General features: G+C 37.9%; 1 protein-coding gene across 11 annotated transcripts in view; it reads right to left on the bottom strand.

Moving 5' to 3' along the window:
* Positions 1–19,597, bottom strand: part of Pam (peptidylglycine alpha-amidating monooxygenase) — a 287,147-nt gene that overhangs the window by 26,181 nt on the left and 241,369 nt on the right. For all 11 annotated transcript variants that reach the window (XM_050153468.1, XM_050153470.1, XM_050153469.1 and 8 more), the window contains 2 exons: positions 12,066–12,195; positions 351–467 (listed from right to left, as the gene is read on the bottom strand). In XM_050153468.1, the coding sequence (XP_050009425.1) occupies positions 351–467; positions 12,066–12,195 (247 nt within the window). The remainder of the gene's footprint in view (positions 1–350; positions 468–12,065; positions 12,196–19,597) is intronic.

Genomic DNA, 19,597 nt, shown 5'->3' with positions numbered 1-19,597 from the left:
ATTGCTTATAAGTATGGTAAGATGAATGCATACTTATACCGTGGTGTTTGAATCAAGCTAACAATCTAGGCCATCAAATACTTTTCATAGTAAGAAAATGATGCTTAGTCATTTTGTAAGGAGACACACAATTGGCCCAATGTTTTGTATGTATATAAGTTATTGAGCTTCCCGGATGATCCTAACGTTCAGTTGAACTTCAGTACCACTTGTTTAGAAAGTAAATGAAAGAATGATTCACTTTGTTTCCTACTCAAGGGTAGTCTTGTGACAGATTCCTGACCCAATTATGCATTTTATACCCAGCATAGGCATGCCAGTTTGAATAGCATGTAAGCTGTTTTACTCACAGGTTCTTCCCACTGGATTGGAGAATTGCAGCATTATTTGGATCGATGACTAGAATGGTATCTTCTTCAATTGGTCCAAGGCCTCTTTGTTGGTAAACAAACTTGCTGTCAAAAGAGCTGAAAAAAAAATTAGAATAGAAAATTAACAATCCATAACTCAAAGGCACTTGAGAAATGCAGGTCACTTACTTGAGAACCTTAAGAAAACTCATAAGGGCTGGGATGTTCTTGATTTCATGATCTCTTGAACTGTATAATAAATCATCACGGATAGTCAGTCAGTGTGCTGTGTTCAGTGTGTATTTCCAGACTCACCAGGTCCAAAACCAGAGTTTCATTTACACATTAGGGTTTGTGAAGGCCTGATCTGGAGTTGTTAAACAATTAAAACTTCTTAAAAAGCTTTTCACAGTTTTTAAATGAATGCTGTTTTCTTTAAAATTATATGAGGTAAACTTATTAACTTTCTCTGTAATGATTACAGTAGGACAGGAGTAAGGAGAAGGAATCAATGTCCTAGCCAAATGTATAACAAGGGAACACAAAAGGATACACATGGAACGTTCAAATCATTTCTATAAAATGAAACAGAATTTATTACTGAAACCAAACTATACACTTAGAGACATGAAATTTCTCTTTCGAACAGCTTTTCATTAGTGCAAAATGGATAATTATAGAATAATTGTTTCAAATGAACATAGCAATTTCTGCTTTTTAAACTCCATATCTTCTGGGCTATAAACCATTATGCACACATATATTTATTTTTATTTGTATTTAAATAGTAGTATGTTTCCTTAGATGCAAGTTATAACAGATACTGATTTATTTCAATTCCCGTTTCCAAAGTTGACATTAGCTCCTCCTCATCCTTAAGGGATTCATTCCTAGACACCACTGGTGCCTGCAATCACAGGTAGTACCAAGCCCTAAGTCTACTATGCCTTTTCTTATGTAGCTGCATCGTGAGAAAGCTTCATTTATATACTGGGAACATCAAGAGACTAAAAACAATAAATAATACCATAGTAAATATAGTGAAATTTTGAAATAAAATTTCAAGCATTATGGCTCCTGGGATTTGAGACCATTTTTAGGTCAAGAGAGCATGACTCAAGCAAAGTACACTAATGCTGTCAGCTTGGTGATGAAATAGCTACTAAGTGTCTGAGGCAGTGATGGATGAATCCAGTGTGTGGATGATAGTCAAAGAGATGATTCAAGATGGAGGATATTTTTATCATACCCCTCAAAATAACAAAGTTATAGATTTAAAATGCATAATTATTCATTTCTAGAATTTTCCACTTAGTATTTTTGGACTGGGTTAATTGCAAGTAACTGAAAGCAGAAAGTGAAAACTTAGATACGAAGAGTATTTTATGTTTACTGTACATGCTACAAAGATGAGATGGTATCTAAGCTTATTATGGAGCAATGATGTAAATGAACCAAATATCAAGAAACCATTTCACATGTTCAAAAACAAAGCTTTGAATCAGCACACACAGATGTGTTTCTATGTAAACTAGATATGTGTGTTTTCTTTTAGTTCAGCTGGATAATCAAAAGAACTGGAATAACATCAAATATTTGTCCAGAAATATTTACAACGTGGGAAGGTGATAGGCTGCTCAAATCTACCCTGCATTCATTTATTAGCTGGCTTTTTTTTGGTGGAACCAACAGAAAGGTCCCAGTAGGGGCACATAAAGTTTTAAATCATACTCTCTTGCCATTAAAAATATCCATCACATAATTATCTGAGCTTCTTGACTAGTAAAGTCTTTGGGGTCTATTTTTCCTGAAAGATAACAGTAAGTCCCTGAAGTAGTTCTTATTAAAGATGTATTCAATTGAACACAAAGTATTGATTTATCTTGGTCAGTCTAAAACTTAAGTAAACCCGTTGGCATGTGTAGTTAAAACCACACAGCAGCAGCTAATAAAAAATCACTTATTTGTAAAACCCACACAGCATCAGTAACTAAAAAAACACATGAAACACATGATATTCATGTTAACATGATTAAATTTAAATATAAAATCCTGTTAAGACAAAAATAAGGTATGGCTTTACAAGGTAACATTAAACACGGGAGGGAAGTAAAGGACAGCCACACACTATTGCTATCGTAAGCATTCAGGAATTTATTCTGTATCTGAAATAATATTACAAATTAATTTTTACTTGAAATACTACAGTTGTTCCTCCTGAAAAGAAAGGGTTTAGCCATCAATAATCTTACTTTCTCTAAGCTATGACATTAAATAACTAAAGTTAAAATAAGCGAATAGATATCTGAGGTTGAACTTAACCTTACACAGCATGCTCTTATGTATAACAAGATGGACTCCCTAGTACATCAGCTATTAAAGTTTGTCTAATATTTCTCATTATTCATAATCAGTTTAGGGCTACATAAAGGTTCAGTGGCTATAAATAATGTGGAAATTATGTTTCCTGCAACAACTAGCAGTTATAATGTCTCTCTTTTTTTTTTTTATAATGAAATGTATCTTATTTTACTGTTCTTTGGTCAATTAAAATTACTGCATACTCATTGTATAAGATGACTTCATTAAGACATTTTCATACATGTTTCTTATGTATTTTGATTTTGTTTACATTCACCTCCATTATGATAATTCCCTTGTGCCAGTCACTTTTATTCACTTTAATCTGATATTTTGTATGAGAGATAAAATGTAATATTTGGCTTTCTGAGTTTTAATTGTGTTGCCTAATACTCATTTATTTCCTACAAATAACATGATTTTGTTCTTCAAGGGTGAATAAGATTCCACTGCTCACATATGCTATACTTTCCCTATCTGCTGATGTACATCTAGACTGAGTAAATAACCATGTTTCCCCTCCCCTTTTTCTAGGGGGCAATTTTAATTGATATGAATTTAGATTCACACACAGTTATACGAAATGGCACAGAGCATCCGTGTAGACTTCATCTTTCGTCTTTCCTCAGTAATGACATTTCTGTAAAACTACATAGAAGATCACAACCAGGGTATTAACATTGATAGATCCACTGCTCATATTTTGATTCCCCTGTATCACTGATAATACTCAAAAGTTTTGTTGCTTGGGTGTAGAATATATGGACCCATTTCTTTTCTGTCCGCTAGCAGACACGAAGCATTCTTAAGTCCTCACAGCTCTTACCAAGTGCTGTTCATGTTGGAAGGAGTGAGCGTTTGGACTCATCGTTAGCTCATAACTGTGCCATTCCAATGGCCTATTGTGTCCTTTCACAAGGCAGCAGCATGTCAGACCTCAGCACACCTAATTCTGCATCTGTCCTTTGCAGAATGATAAGCCACATGGAAGCAGAGTATATTTCCTTGCGGCAGGTTTCTCTAATAATGGGTTGTAGTCAATCTGTAAATTAACAGCCTCCTTTCCTTCTTAGACATTCACCAGCCATCATGTAATTTTTGAAAACAAACAAAACCAAAACTCTTTCATTTCATTAAAAGAAACAAGAATCTGTCTTTATTTTTGGAGTTCACCTTCATTTTCCATCCTCAAAAATTAAAGTTTCATTATTATTCCCTTGTTTTCACATATCCTGACCACTGGGCTTGACTTCAGAGGATGAAACCCACGTTAATGAACAGATATAAATAATTCAGACTCAGGGTCCTATGCTAGTCAGGTCAAAGGAGAACGCTGCTGCTACTGTCCAGGTCAGTGGAAAACACCCTTCATGAAATGCACTCTCTTGCAGTGCTCACAGTGTGGACAAACATCTGTCAAGTAACTGATGTTCTTCTCTAATGGACACAATCTGTGTGATGGTGTCTGCGCTTATCTAAGATGCTGCAGGTTTCTAATAATGATAACAAGCATTAAAATTAATTTAGGGGTCAATCCCTTTTACTTCCTCAGTGATCTTTCCATGGTATGGGAGAAAACTAGTAAACAGCCAACTGAGAAGAGAATGCTAACAAAAGTTAACAATGTAAAGAAAATAAATTAAATCTCGATTAACATAATCTGGAACAATTGAAGCCACCAATGTTCTCAGCTTATCAATATGTATTTCCCAATACCTTATGACAATATAGCAATGGAATATTAGGGGTTTTGCCTGATATTCTATCTCCAGATACATTTATGACATCTGTGTGGAAAATAGCATCTTGCATACTGAGCTAGTTACTTTTCCAAAGAATTACACTTATTTTACCGATTATCACTACATCTATGCTGTATCCATTAGGGGTCTCTCAGCTAGTGAATATGTATGCTTTTGGCTTTACTAAAAAGGGACTCTCTTCACGTAACTAGCATCCACCCACAAACAAAAGGAAAAGGAAACACAAAGGAAAGAGAGCAAACTCCAAATATTAAAGAAGCTACTTAGACTGACATCATTTAATTTTATCAATTCACCTCTAGTAATGTGAATAACATGTAAGGAAAGGATAACATTCTTAGGAGAATGGAGCTTCAAAGACATTAGCCACGATTCGACAGGCCTGACCCTCCCATTTAACAGCATGATGTCTGTGTGTTTAAACTGGCAGCACCAGGGGACATTCAGTCACTCAAAAGACTGGTGATCTTTCATAATCCTTTCACTTGGGATGGCTGGGGTTCCACGAACTAGCAGCTGGTCTTGGGTGTTACACAGGGCAAATAATAAAGGCAAAGCCTCTGTTTGTGAAATGAGCAAACTGTGCACCACACACACACACACACACACACACACACACACACACAATCTGCCAAACAGAATGGTTTATAAACTCTCTTGTAAATCTAAGAAAGGTAACCCTTGAACAGCTCACAAATGGATGGCAGATTATATCGTTGCTATAGCAAACTGATTATTTAGTGTTCTAAAGCAGCCACCCCCCCCACCCCGCTTCTTGTGCTGTAGCGAAGTCTTTATTTCAACCACATTTAACTTTTCACGGGGTCTAATAATACCCTGCACATTTCACACAGTGCTCGGAGCACTGATGGATTTTGTATGCGTCTCTAAAAAAGCACTCGGTTGCAAAGACGGAGCAGTGGCCTGTGGGCTGGAATTCATCAGTTCTTTATTCTAACAGTTTGAATTCCCCATTAATGATTTTGCACATTACCAGCTAATCAAACAGTTTAGATAAGGCTGAGAAGAAATGCTTTTCCGTATTCACACACATACAAAGGGCTAGAATAAGTACAAAATAAACTTTCGTGCAATCAATCAAAATTAAGGGAATGCAAAATAAGTAATAAAGTAAAGAAAGAAATGACGTGTTGCTGTAATTATATAAATTAAGAGACTGTGAAAGGAAACATGGGTTTCCAATTGAGCAAATAAGTAAAAATCTGTCTTTACTGTTAGGGAAACAGCTTACAAAGCCCCCCTAAGTGGGATATGCTTAAAATATTACATCAAAAAATCTTGATTGCATATGTAGTCTGGAAAATCCCTGTGATAAGAAAATGGGGAAGACAAAGAAACCAGCAGTGCCGTTTGGTCCTCTCAGGGGCCTCGGCTGGGAGACCCCGATAAGCAGAAGAGAGTGTAGAACCAGATGTCAAGAGTCTTGGGCTGTAGATCGTGTTCCATCAATATGACCGCTGGGCACAAATGACGTGACAAATTCATGCTGTTATTAAGCAATATGAGGTAATTATTACCCTCCCTTTCATTTTAGACAAAGAGTTGATATGCAGGCAATTCAAGTATATCTCCAAGCTGTGCAGCAGCTACCAAGAGACAGTCAGGTCACTTGTCTCTATAAACACGGCTTTTTCTCTTTTGAGAGTTGACTGCATGATTTCCATGATTCAGATTTACGGCATAGATGTAGTAGAGGGAAGGACAGTGCAGGGATGAAGATGAATCACCAAGAGCGGCATGGAAGCGGAAGAAGATGTTTGTGCAATTCAGGTGAAGGCAACAAGGCAGAAAGGAGGAGACTATGGGCGCAGTTCTTCCGTAGAGCTCAAGTTTCCCTCAGATACACAGGGATTCGGAATGGTTCAGGTACTTTGGGCTGTGTTGTTCGGGCCTAATCAAATTTTAAGGCATAAAAGAAATGGCAGATGTTGAAGCAAAACCTCAGTCAGATAAAATCACTGCAAGGCTCCAGAAAACTACAGAGGCAAATCCTGCAATGGATTTTTTTTTATCTTAACTGAAATTTGCAGGAAAATCGATTTCTAAACCAACAAATCTAATCAACAGTCCTCTGTGATGGACATCAATGAAGATTCGGTTTGAGAGCTACATGAGGAAATCTGGAGTTCTCAAGTTCTCAGCGCACACAGCTTACAGGATTAACCATGCACTTAGTCCCACATTTAAAAAAAATCATTTACTTTATTTCATGTCCATTGGTGTTTTTCCTGTATATATGTCTGTTTGAGGGTGTTGGATCCCCTAGAACTGTAGTTCAAGACAGTTGTTACCTTCATATGGGTGTTGGGAATCGAACCCGGGTCTTCTGAAAGAGCAGCCAGTGCTCTTCACTGAGGAGCCACGTCTCCAGCCCCTAGTCCCACATTTTAAACTACATTTATAAAGCATGAAAGGTGTGCTTGTCAGATACCTAATACAGGACAGGGAGGACACATTATTTTCTGAATTATTAGGATGAAAATATCTGTAAATTTAAACAACGTCAAACCTACTAAAGTGACACGTAGTGTAACAAAGTTTTAAATTTAATATTCTGAAAAACAGCAAACATATGTTTTTGGAAAAAAGTTTTTGACTTCTTTTTTTTTTTTTAAATTTTTATTGAGAAAAGGAAAAGAAAAAAAAGTTTCCACCTCCTCCCAGCCTCCCTAGACATGGACGGAGGGGGGAGGACCTTGGACTTCTTTCATATGTATATTTGAAGCCTTTAGAAGATTAAAAATTAAACAGAGAGCAATCTGACACTCTTTTATTAAAAAGAAAAATAAAACAATGATTTGAAGGAGAAACTCAGTGACAGAGTGCTTGCCTAGCTAAGGCAATTTTTGAATTTGGTGCCCATCAAAACACACACAGACACATGGACACACACACACACATATACACACACACATAGAGAGAGATATAGAGAGAGAGAGAGATAAAGAAAGAGAGAGACAGACACACATACAAACATACACAAACACAGCCACACACAAACATGCACACAGAGACACAGGCAGTAACACACACACACATGCACACACTTATGCAAATACACACAACACAGGCAAAGGCACACAAACACACAGATACCCACAGACTCATGGCACACATATAAACACACACACACACACACAGAGAAAATACAATCCGATGATACTAATACATATCTAGAAAACAACAGCAAAGAAAGTGATGTACCACTACTCGGATCCAATACAAGAGGTAATGTGGCCACTTCCAGAAGAAAAAAGTTAAAGATTCAAGAAATCAAACTGCTTTCAAATGAAAATAATCAATCATCATTAAGATAGTTGAGAGCCTGGGGAACATTTAGCTTACAAAATGCAAATAAAGACATGGAAAAACAGGAGAACGTCCATCCTAAATTATTATGATGAAGGTAGACACAGATTTGAGTTTAGCATGTGAATAACTTTATGGCATCTGGAAAGGCATCAGAATCGGATAGCATGTCCATACAGAGGGACACACACACACACACACACACACACACACACACACGTATATGTATACACACACACATATATAACATATTTTTATATATATAAAATCTTGGTTGTGAGCCTAATCTTTAATGGCTGAGCCATCTCTCCAGCCCCACAGGGACGTTCTTAATGCTGGAAACAGTCCAGGCATAGAACTACTGATGATACATAGAAAAGGTGCACTGGCAGCTAAAATCAAGCCTCTGGTGGTGTTTTCTTCTGGCAGTGCTCAAAGTGTGGCATCCCATTTTGTATTAGTGAGATCTTGGCTTTTGTTTGGTTGATCCAACATTCTAGATCCCCAAATCTGACATTCACAAGGATAAAGAAAAAAAGACATACTAATATATGATACAAAACTCACCTCAGGGACATTCTGTTGGAATATCAGGATGAAGGCTATCTTCTCTATGAGATTAGTATGATAATACAATCCTAATAGGGATCTCGTTGATGTAGTTTGGGCTACCATTTATTTATTTATTTATTTATTTAAGATTTCTGTCTCCTCCCCACCTACCATATCCTTGATGCTTTCATTTATATAAATTGATAAATTTTCCCCTTCCCTAGTTTTTTGATGTTTTCTTTCCTGTCAGTAGCAGTTAAAAATCTAAATCAAAAAAAAAAAAAAATTCCCAAATCCCTTCCAGCTCCATGTGGGGAAGCGATAAATGACACAGGGGATACAATTTTAAACACTTGAAAATCAGGGCACAGGTATGGAGTTTAGCAAAGGGTTTTGTGACGAGTCCTTCCTGATACAGCCCAACCATGTCTGAGACAAATGATGGAGAGACCCAGAAAGAGGCCTTCGACTATGGTGATGCCTTCTGAGGAGCAGACTGAGAAGGGGCTGTCCTGGAGACAAGTTACACTCAAAGTTTAAAGGGGGATAGTTGCTCACATTTGGGCAGACAGGAGTCTCTTTAAAGTTGCATTATTCTCTGCTGTCAATAGGCACTTCCTATTTCTGCTCTAAAGGAGCGTCTTGAAAGTAGTCATGTTGAAGTTGGGAACAGTCAGGGGGAAAATAAAAACCAAGTCAAGAAAGGAGGATAATTTTTCAGGACATTAAGTGGCTTAGGATTCTTATTTATATCGTTTTGATTGGCATATTGATTTACAGCAGCTTAAGTCGCAGAGTGAGGAGGGATGGAGGTTATCGGGATGTGACTTGTGAAGACAGCTGCTGCATGAGCATCCAAAGAAACTTGGGGTGCCGAGATGATAAGCTCCAAGTTCTGTCTGATACACTGAAGTGATCCCTTTCTAAGAACTATGAGATAGAAATTACTTAGATTCGATTTAGAGCAAGCCTTTGCCTTGTGAAACCTAGAATTTTGTTGTGCTGAGAAACTGGATTGGAATGGTTTCAAGGAAAATGAGCATAAGATTTGCCACATGGCTTCTCAGCTGAGATCAAGGAAAGAAGTGTCACTATGTGAACAGTGTGGCAACAAGAATGTGATCTCAACCAGCCTTTAATTCTAGTCTCTATCAGCATGGCATAAATCCTACAAGAAGGCATCACTGTGCAGTGCCTGGCTCTCAAGGAAGAAAACGATAGTTTATTTTCCAATTTATACCAACCCATACATACAGGAAGGATGGCTATGCATGACCAGTCACACAACAGAATATAAGGTTTTTCTTTGAATAAATTCAAATCAATTAAAATAACAACAACCAAAAACCCCCAAACCCTTACAGAGCAATCTGTTTCTAATTGTCTTCATGAATAATAAAGCAGAAACTGTCTGGGAGCTGATATCTGGTGTGATCCTGAAGACGTCTTCAAAATTATGAATGGAAAATCTTGCTGTGACCAACAGACCATGCCAGGGAGAGAAAGAGAGACTACACACATTCTTATAGCTAAGAAATGAAGCTGAGGAGAATGGCCAAACAGATAATGAGCGAAGCCATTAATTTCCTCTGCATTTTCCAAAGCATTCGTTTACTGATGTCGTTTACGTTGGCACACACACAGGGCTTGGTGGTGAATGTACTTCCATATGATTCTGGGTACCTAGATGAATGCTGGGTGTCAGCAAAAGCAGTTTTACAGCCCGAACTCCCACATAAGCTGCAGAGAATCTTATCCTAATGGCTCCTGTTTCTTATTCTTGTGTTGTCCCCTTCACGCTGGCCTCTCCTGGCCCTTCCCTGCTACTTAACTATTATTCCAGCCTTTACTGTTTGCTTGAGATGGATATAATATTAAAATGGAAGTCTGGACTCTGTCCAATGTTAGTTCTTGCCAGCTGAAACCGTATCAATGGGAGAAAATGATGCTGTAATTTTCTTGTCTGGCAAAATGCAGTAAGAAATTCATGCAGAAAATGTAGCAATATTCATTAAAATGAAGAATATGCCACAATGAGTACTGATAGTTTGCTTTTAAAAGCACTTGTTAAAATACCATTAGATGTTTAGTATCAACCAAGTCATCGCAGTAGTGTGGCAAGATGGCATGCTGAGTACTATTGTTTGCTTTGGATTTCCAAGTATCTTTCTTCTATTCCCTTTGTGTGACAACCAGGAAGGACAGTTACATAGCAGCACAAGTATTCATCTATTTTTGAAATGTCGATTAAATTTCATATCTTAACTGCATAAAAAACTCATCTATAAGTGCTTGACAGAATGAATTATCACAATTTGAATCAAGAGCTCTTAAAAAGAGGAGCGGAGCCCCCATTTCCCAGATGAGAGTCTATAATTGTACACATGAAAGGAGAAGACTCATTAAAATTCACTGAAAACACTCAAAACTTTACTTTCATGTGTAAATCTGGAGTTAAAGAAATTACAAATGGATATTCATCAGTAGAACCAAAACAATATACTACGCTTTGGTGGCACACCTAAAAATATCTAACCACTGAGCATACTTATATACTCATGATAGGCTAACACCAAGCAATTAGGTGGTCAAGTCTGTTTGTAGATGTAAAGGACCTGAAGCTTTGCCACTTGCTGATGAGACGTTGAGGGAAGCCTTGGTTTTCATTTGTAAAATGTGAATTGTCACAGTGATAATAACGCCTGTCCACTTAAGGCACTGATGGGCCTACGACAATCCATCCAGACAGGACCCTTAGAGTGACTCCAAGAACACAGTGGAAGATGGAATGAAAGGTCAGAAAGGAAATGCAGAGGAAGAAGCAGCAGAAGTTAAATGGGTCCAGTGTTGGCTTTACACATAGTGCTCATAAAAGAATTTACATACTAATATTCCCGTGTGGAAATATGAAGGCCATGGCACTCATGGCTCCCACACTCATGGAAGCCAAAACCCTCCAACCACAATGTCCACAACATTCACACTATTTTTCATGGCATGGGATGACAGGAGGGGCAGGACAGGAAGAGCCGAGCCTGATGGTGTTTGTTTGTTTGTTTGTTTGTTTGTTTTTTCCAAACAAGCTGGGAAATAGCAAAATGTTTTTCTGTAGCCACCTAGTAACTTCCTAGATGATTGCTTCTCTGGATTGCTTTCTTTGAAGTTCTGAAATACTTCATGAGTGTGGGGCTGAGCTTTTAATGTTTCACCGGGGAAAAGAGAGTCGTTTCAAGGAGAAGATAGAGATAATAGGCAGGCAGGATTTCAGGCTGTTCCTGCCTTTCCTATAAACTAGTATGTGAGACTACTTTGTTTTACAATGCACAAGATTTCTCCTCTGCTATTTTTTATAGTTGGGTGCTGAAATAACAAATATGTTTTCTATATAAGAATAAATCCCAGAACTTATATAGGTTGATATGGAAACATAAGACAAACATCTCCGGGCAATTTTTGAAATCATAGAGCTGAAAGGGAAGTCATAATCAAAGAACTACTACAATAGAACCCGGGCATATACTCTGCAGAACACTAGTCCTGAATCCTGAATATACTCATAACTACCTACTAACATCACATAAGGAGAGCCACCTAACTTTCACATGTACCCACACTTCTTCAGAATTTCTGAAAAAAAAAAGTGAAAAAACTAAAACAAGACTTCACCTGTAAGGACTCTTAATTCAGTGGAGAAAAGAACATTACTTACTTTCCATCCCAAACATGGTCACCTCTGTGGAAAATCACTAGGTTATTCTTAGAATCCAGTGCCACACCAGAGACCTGGCCCGGTAACAAGTACACTCCCGGCCAGTCCAGGGCCTCCTCCACATGGAAATCTAAAAGATAAAGCCACACATGGATTCAGCATAAAAACAGAGGCAAAGATGCAGCATCGGCACACAGACTCATGCACAGACACGGAAACAAACTCGAGCAGAAAATACGCCAAGCGCATGCACATGCCGCGCAGCCTCCCGAGCTGTGAGATAAAGGGACTGGACTCGTCTAGAGACCCTCCGCTCTCCTTTCCCGCTGCTGAGACGCCTGTAAAATCAGATAGATCGCATGCTACAAAAGAGCCAACTTGAAATTGCTTCTTCCTTGTTCAGATTCCTAATTTTAAATTAATGTCTTTGAAAACTTATGCCAGCATTGGGGGTATTGTTTTAATATACAATTTTAAAATGCAAAAAAGTGCCAGGAATTAGAAAAAACCCTCAATAATCACTCTCTCCTGTCTGTCTTTCTCTATCTATCTATCTATCTATCTATCTATCTATCTATCTATCTATCTCCCATATGAATAAAATATGGATGATCGATAGACAGCAGTTCCTAGGCTAAGTTATTTATTGATTATCCATTACACTTGGAACTATGCAGGACATCATCATCTTTCTTAGCTTCAGTGGAATGCTCTGTCCTTGTACATATTTTCTTGTTTTCTAACATGACAAAAAGGCAACACTGACAACTCTATTATTGACTGACAAATTATTCCTGTTTCTGATCCTACTATTCCTATTCTGTATTCAGAGGAATACAATCTTCAGAGAACACCCGAGTTCATTTGCATTAACCCAAGTCATAAACCAGCTCACCAATGACCAGGTACTACATACAGTGTTTTCTGTACTGATGATAAGTAACTATTAAGATAACACTGAAAGCCACTGTATCAAAGTTTCATCTGCCCCCCCCAATGCTTCAACAAGAGACTCTGAGAATATCAAATCAGAAATCCAAGTTCCATTGATATTTTTCCCCCACTTTCTGAAGAACGTGGCATAGGACTTATATTACAGGCATTGGAACCCTTGAGAAAGTGCCAATGTAAGAATAGGAATTTACAAATAAGCTTCTCATTTATGGAAATGCACCTGTTCACATAAATCATTTTACCTTTCCATACATAGCCTTTTATACAAGGTAACAAAAATGCTGACATCTACCAATGACTTTTAATAATGCAGTTTCAACAGGTAAGTGTAGCCTTTACACTGAATTCTATGAACATGAAGTTAAACATGATTCTCGGTCTTGATGAATTACAGGAAGAATGCAAAGTAAGACAAGTTTGAAGGCCAGAGAAAACAGGAACCAAATACTTGAGACACAAAGGAGCATGAGAACACAGAAATGGTCCCATAATCCAGCTGGAGGCTTTGGCTGGCATAGCATAAACTCTCTCTCCACAAGATCTCCTAGAGTAGCAAAAAGATGTGATTTTGGGTCAAGTGAAGCATGACTGAGAAGAGGCTGAGGGGAGTTGGAAGTGGGAAGAGAATGTTTTGATCAGAAAGAAGAAAAACAAAGACTTTCCTAACTATAATATCTATTTCACAATGTTTAGAAACCCGAATTGAGAAACAAACCCTTAAGCCTGGCGGTTGTGGCAAGCAGGACTACAGGAGAAGCCAACCATCAGATCTGATGTAAACCCAGACAGGAGATGTATTATATTACATGAAGAACTTAGACTTATAAGGACAGTTGTGGGTTTTTTTTTTTTTTTTTTTTTGCCTTGTAGGGTCATGACCTATACTACAGCTAATTTTAAGGCATGATGCAAGTACTTTCTGAATAGTAGGAAGAGCACAGAGTAGGGCAATAATTTAGTTTGGGATGTCATTTTTTCCTTGTGTGTGCTGTGATAGGCTGTCCTGAGTTAGAGAGAAGACAGCATAGTTCAGTGAGCATGCTTCAATCCAATCTGTAGACAACCCTGGGCACACCAGTGGAGGCTGTGGAGCTGTGGAATGAAGGGCATCCATCACCCATCACACTGGCTGTCAAAAGAGGAAAAAAGGCTGGAAATTGATGCTGCAGCGAATTGTGAGTCACTGAAGGTTTTTCAGCATGAGATGATGTGATTAACATTGTGCCTTTGAAAGTTAGCTTTAGAAGTAAGGACATAAACGTGATAATTGTAGATGTCTAGATTGGTGAACAGAGGGGCAAATCTTTCCCCAAAGCAAAGGTTTTAGATAGTCTTGAGATGCTTAATTGCTTGATTTCAGGTGTATTTGATTCTCATTTTATTTTATTTATTTTTTATTTTTTTTTGGTTTTTCGAGACAGGGTTTCTTTGTGGCTTTGGAGCCTGTCCTGGCACTAGCTCTGTAGACCAGGCTGGTCTCGAACTCACAGAGATCCGCCTGCCTCTGCCTCCCGAGTGCTGGGATTAAAGGCGTGCGTCACCATCGCCCGGCCCCATTTTATTTGTGATTTGGGCTTTTAGTTGTCATCATTCTGTCCTTTGTAGCCAACTCCTGGAATGCTTTGGAATAATGCTTCTGTACGCTATGAATATGTGTGTTACTCTCATTGGTTACTGAAGAAGCTGATTGGCCTATAGCAAGAAAGGATAAAGTTAGGCAGGGCAATCAGAGGATTCTGGGATGAAGACGGGCTGAGTAAGAGAGCTGCCGGCAGATGCAGAGAGAGCAAGATGGGCACATTGTACTGAGAAAAGGTAAAAAGTCACCTGACAAAGCATAGATGGGTTAATTTAAGTGTAATAGGTAGCTAGTACCAAGCCTGAGCTGTCAGCCGAGCATTGGTAATTAATATCAAGCCTCTGAGAGAGTTTTTGAGAGTGGCTGCTGGACAGGAAACTTCTGCCTACACCTGGAACTTATGGATGGACACTAAGTGAATCTTAAGTATATACCAAAGTGGATATTTAATTGCTTTCCTCAGATTCTTGGAACCCAGAACCACTTCAACCTCTCGTTTATTTTCTTGTCATGTCTCGTGTATGCTCCAGTCTCTAAAAGGGCAGCATTTTCACAGTCTCATACCCTGGAAATGTGTGTGTGTCACTACCTCTTCCCACCCTAAAGTAATACTGACAGTAAGATAAGGCTACTTAGTAAAAATGTGCCTTTACTAACTGCGTTCACTTAAGATAATGGACAGATGTCTTCTGAACTTAACTGCTGTAAGTTCATAGGCCACCAACGTGTGATAGGGTTAAGTACTTGTGAAGACGAATGGCTCTAATGGTGATAAAAGTATAGATGTGCAAAAGCAAGCATTGTGTTGGTGTCAAATCCCAATTTCATAAAATATTGGAACCACTGTATAAATAAGTTTAATCTGACTGTGAATGGTCCCAACAGCATAGGACCTTACTTGGCTAAGCATACAGTCTGCAAGGATCATTATGTACAAATTGTTTGGAGCCCAACCACACCAATTATAAAATCAAAACACTTGTCAATATGGTTAGAGATTTTGCAAAACACCAAGGCAGTATCAATAGCTAGAATGTATTTATCAACAGGTCCACTTTCAGGAATTCTCAGTATAGTAGAGGTGGTACCTAAGAAAATTAACCTTAGCACTATGAAGAACTTGGCTTTTAGCAGCAGACATTTGGAATGCATTTCTACTTCAGTCACAACAGCTTTGAGGCTATTAGGATGACCCAGCTAAGATTTCAACGTCAGGCATCTGGGTTCTTGTGCTAATCAGATTCTAGGATGGGGAAAGGAAAAGAGTTCATATTTTCCTTTGTGCATACTAGATCTGATAATGAACAGTTTCCTTTCCAATGTATCTGCTATATAATTATTAAAGGTTAAAGCTACATCCTATGAGACTAAGTGTGTAGAATTACAAAGGTCATCTAGGAATAACATGAATCTAATCCTGACTGATTTGACCCCTATCATAAGGTGCTCAAGAATCAGCACCTCCCGACTGCAATGGCATCAACCCATGTCATTTTCTCATTTGACAGGACAGGATTTAGGCTGGGGCCAGACATCAGATCTCAACATCAAGGATAATTTTCTTCTAATTATTAAAACAGGAACATTTAAAAGCCTCACTAAACAAATGGTATGATAAGATGTATTTGGGTTCCATCTTTAATTTGATATTTTTAATCATAGAGAAAAAATGTACTTCGTGTTTCATTTATTCTTAAATGATTCGGTGTGTAACTATATTGTAGAATTTTGGCTTAAATTAGACATTAAATAAGAATTTCTTACCCCTGACCATGGGCAGCTGTCCCATCTCTAAAATCTGTGCTAAACTCAGATGGCAAATAGCCAAATGGTTAAGATTGGTTGCTTCTTTTTAAAATCCTAGATTTGAGAATAAAATAGAGGAAACAGTGTTTTTTTTTTTAAAATAATGTAAATACATATTAGTTTTAGTAGCCGTGACACAATTCATTGCTTTCAAAAAAGACGCCAAGAAAGATAAAAATCACCCTCCAGAGACTTTAAATGACATTCTTTCCAAATGAGACCTAAGACTTTTATAACAAAGTACATTATCCGCCAAAGAACGCTTGCATTTGTTAGAAAAACAGTAAGTGTGTAGCCGCATATACTGACAGATTTTAAAAATTACTGACGGAAAAATTAAGCATTACTATTAAAATTATATCAATAAATCACTAAAAGAATCTTCTGCCTTTTCCAGAAAGAGATTAATATTAGTGATCAGCGATACTGTCACATGGTCTTATTAATAAGCATTTAAAAGGGCATTCACTTATCTGTGTCACAGGAGGACAAACAGAGCCACATAAAACTCAAGCATAATAAAATCTAATAACAGGAGTATGGTGCAACTTCAGTCTATCAAGGCTGCTTACATCTTCCCCAAAACTGGAGAAAATCACTACATTTCATAAAATGTGTCAGCTGTTTCCTCTGTCCTTGTCAGTTTCTATTAGTTGAGTAAATATGCTTTAGAGCTAACAGATTTATTATTTATCAGAAGTGTTGGCAACAACTATAATTAGCAAATACTATAGGGGAACTATTTACAACAAAGTCAAAAAGTAAAGAAGGATAAGTTATAATGTCTTATTTAATAGGAGTGAAGAAAGAGGAAAGAGATAGAGCCTCAAAAGCAATGGCAGAATGAGTGTAGTAGAGATATTTCTAAGAATCACATATATATACATATATATATATGTATATATATATATATATGAATGAGCAAAGACTTAGTGTGTATTTGAAAACGTACTTTAACATGAAATACTGTTTAAAAGGTACTCTTCTGGAATAATGTTACCAACTAGAAAGATGTAAATCAGTTGGATTGAGGTGAGACTGAGTCAGTCTTTTTATATAATATTTGTATTAAATTCTTGGCTTAGTCCATATATGTTTGTGGTGCATTTCGATCATATGTACTCTATCAATTCCCTTTTATTCCTTCCAGAAATACATACCCATCTGAACATTTGTCTTTTTTGTTTGTTTGTTTAATAACCCACAGAGTCTAATTTCTGTAGCAGCCCATGTACTCCAGTGTGGGGCCACCCACCAGAGTGTGGTCAACCTACTGGGAGCCACACCCTTAAAGACAACTCATCTCCTGACCCCGGCAAGCTATCAACTCGTAATCGTCTCTACAGAAGACAGAAGCAAGAAGGGTTTACTCTTTAGGTATAGGCAGCAAACATGAGAAAAGTAATCTAGACTGTGGTTATTAAAATTGTAGGCTGAGATGACTGGACAGGGAAAATCTGCCTATCTGTCTTTCGATCCAATTGGATTATGTTCTTGCAGGGCACAGACTAACAAAGTTATTAAAGGCAAGACTCGGGAGCAGACCTGCATTGTTTTGCTTCTTGGTTTCAGAGCTCTGACACTGTGGGCCTGTGATGGAACGTTCGCATACCCTAGTTTCTGCCTCTCTAAGATGTGATTAAAAGTAGGCTTTTGTAAGGATGAAATGAATTCATACCTCTAAGACACGTGCCTTGTTCAAAGGAAACACAATGTAGTTATCTGTTGCTATCATTTCATCCATCCCGAAGATGAAAACTCAGCCAGCCAAATGCCTTATTTTAACCTGAGAATTCTTTTAAGGCTGTACCACATACAAGCATATGACTGACTGAAATGTGTCTTAAGGATGGTCTCAAAAATGAAATGGAAGTTGATTTTAGCAATCAGCCAAAAATTCAATGAATCATAAAAATAAAGATCTCTGGATTGAATCATAAGCGTCAACCAAATGCAGAACTGTTTTTATAACATATGGAGGGTTTCAGTGGTGGCTGAAGCAATTTTCCATATGCTTGTACACAGTCGTGTGATAAAATTTGCAAGCTAAAGTTGGATAGAACTAACTGCAAGTTCCTTATTGATTGTTCAATAAGCCTAGTTTCCAGAAGGCAACTTGAGATTTTATTTCTACTCTATTAATGCTCTCTCAGTAGAAACATTAAACCACTCATGACAGAAACTGAGTAACAGTAAGTATAACTATGAGAAAATCTGTTACTGAGTGGATACTTTCATTCTGTAATTCATGTATCTCATACAAACACCAGTGCAGATCAATGAAATTGGTCAGAGATTTCAGGATCTTCAAACTCTCTCTATAGTAAGATACTGCCTTTTACAGTTCACAAATACCTTTCTACATAGTTCAAGATAATATGTTGCATGAGGCAACCAAGACCAACAAAGGGAAACACATGTTCTCTCTTATTTGTGGATCCTTAGCTCTGAATCCTTAAGTTGGAGTGCATAACTCAGAGTCATATAGAAACCGGGAAAGTTAACCAGGGCCCATGGTGGGAGGGAGAGAGAAGGAACTATAGAGAGAATGACAGGTGCTATTAAGGGGAAAGGGAAAAGTGGGTGGGACTTGAACAGCACAGGGTAGAGAGTATAAGTGTGTAGAAGGGTAAAGCAGAGTAGAGAAAAAGAATAAATAATTCTAAGACTGTTTGGAAAGGCCACCAGGGGAACCTATTATGTTGTAAACTTCCTTAAAAAATATCAGGATGGATGAAGAAAGTATGGAATATATATATTTTAGAGTACTACTCAGCAGTAAAAAATAATGACTTCTTGAATTTTGCATACAAATGGATGGAAATAGAAAACACTATCCTGAGTGAGGTAAGCCAGACCCAAAAAGAGGATCATGGGATGTACACATTCATATTTGGTTTCTATCCATAAATAAAGGACATTGAGCCTATAATTCGTGATACTAGAGAAGCTAAATAAGAAGGCGAACCCAAAGAAAAACATATGGGCATCCTCCTGAATATTAACCTTCATCAGGCGATGAAAGGAGACAGAGACAGAGACAGAGACCCACATTGGAGCACCGGACTGAAATCTCAAGGTCCAAATCAGGAGCAGAAGGAAAGCACGAGCAAGGAACTCAGGACTGCGAGGGGTGCACCCACACACTGAGACACTGGGGATGTTCTATCGGGAACTCACCAAGGCCAGCTGG

This window comes from Alexandromys fortis, unplaced genomic scaffold, assembly GCF_014885135.2.
Source record: "Alexandromys fortis isolate MF-2015 unplaced genomic scaffold, M_Fortis_MF-2015_v1.1 scaffold_61, whole genome shotgun sequence".
Classification (NCBI taxonomy): domain Eukaryota; kingdom Metazoa; phylum Chordata; class Mammalia; order Rodentia; family Cricetidae; genus Alexandromys; species Alexandromys fortis.
Note: the sequence above shows the minus strand (reverse complement) of the source record. Positions and strands in the feature narration are given on the sequence as shown.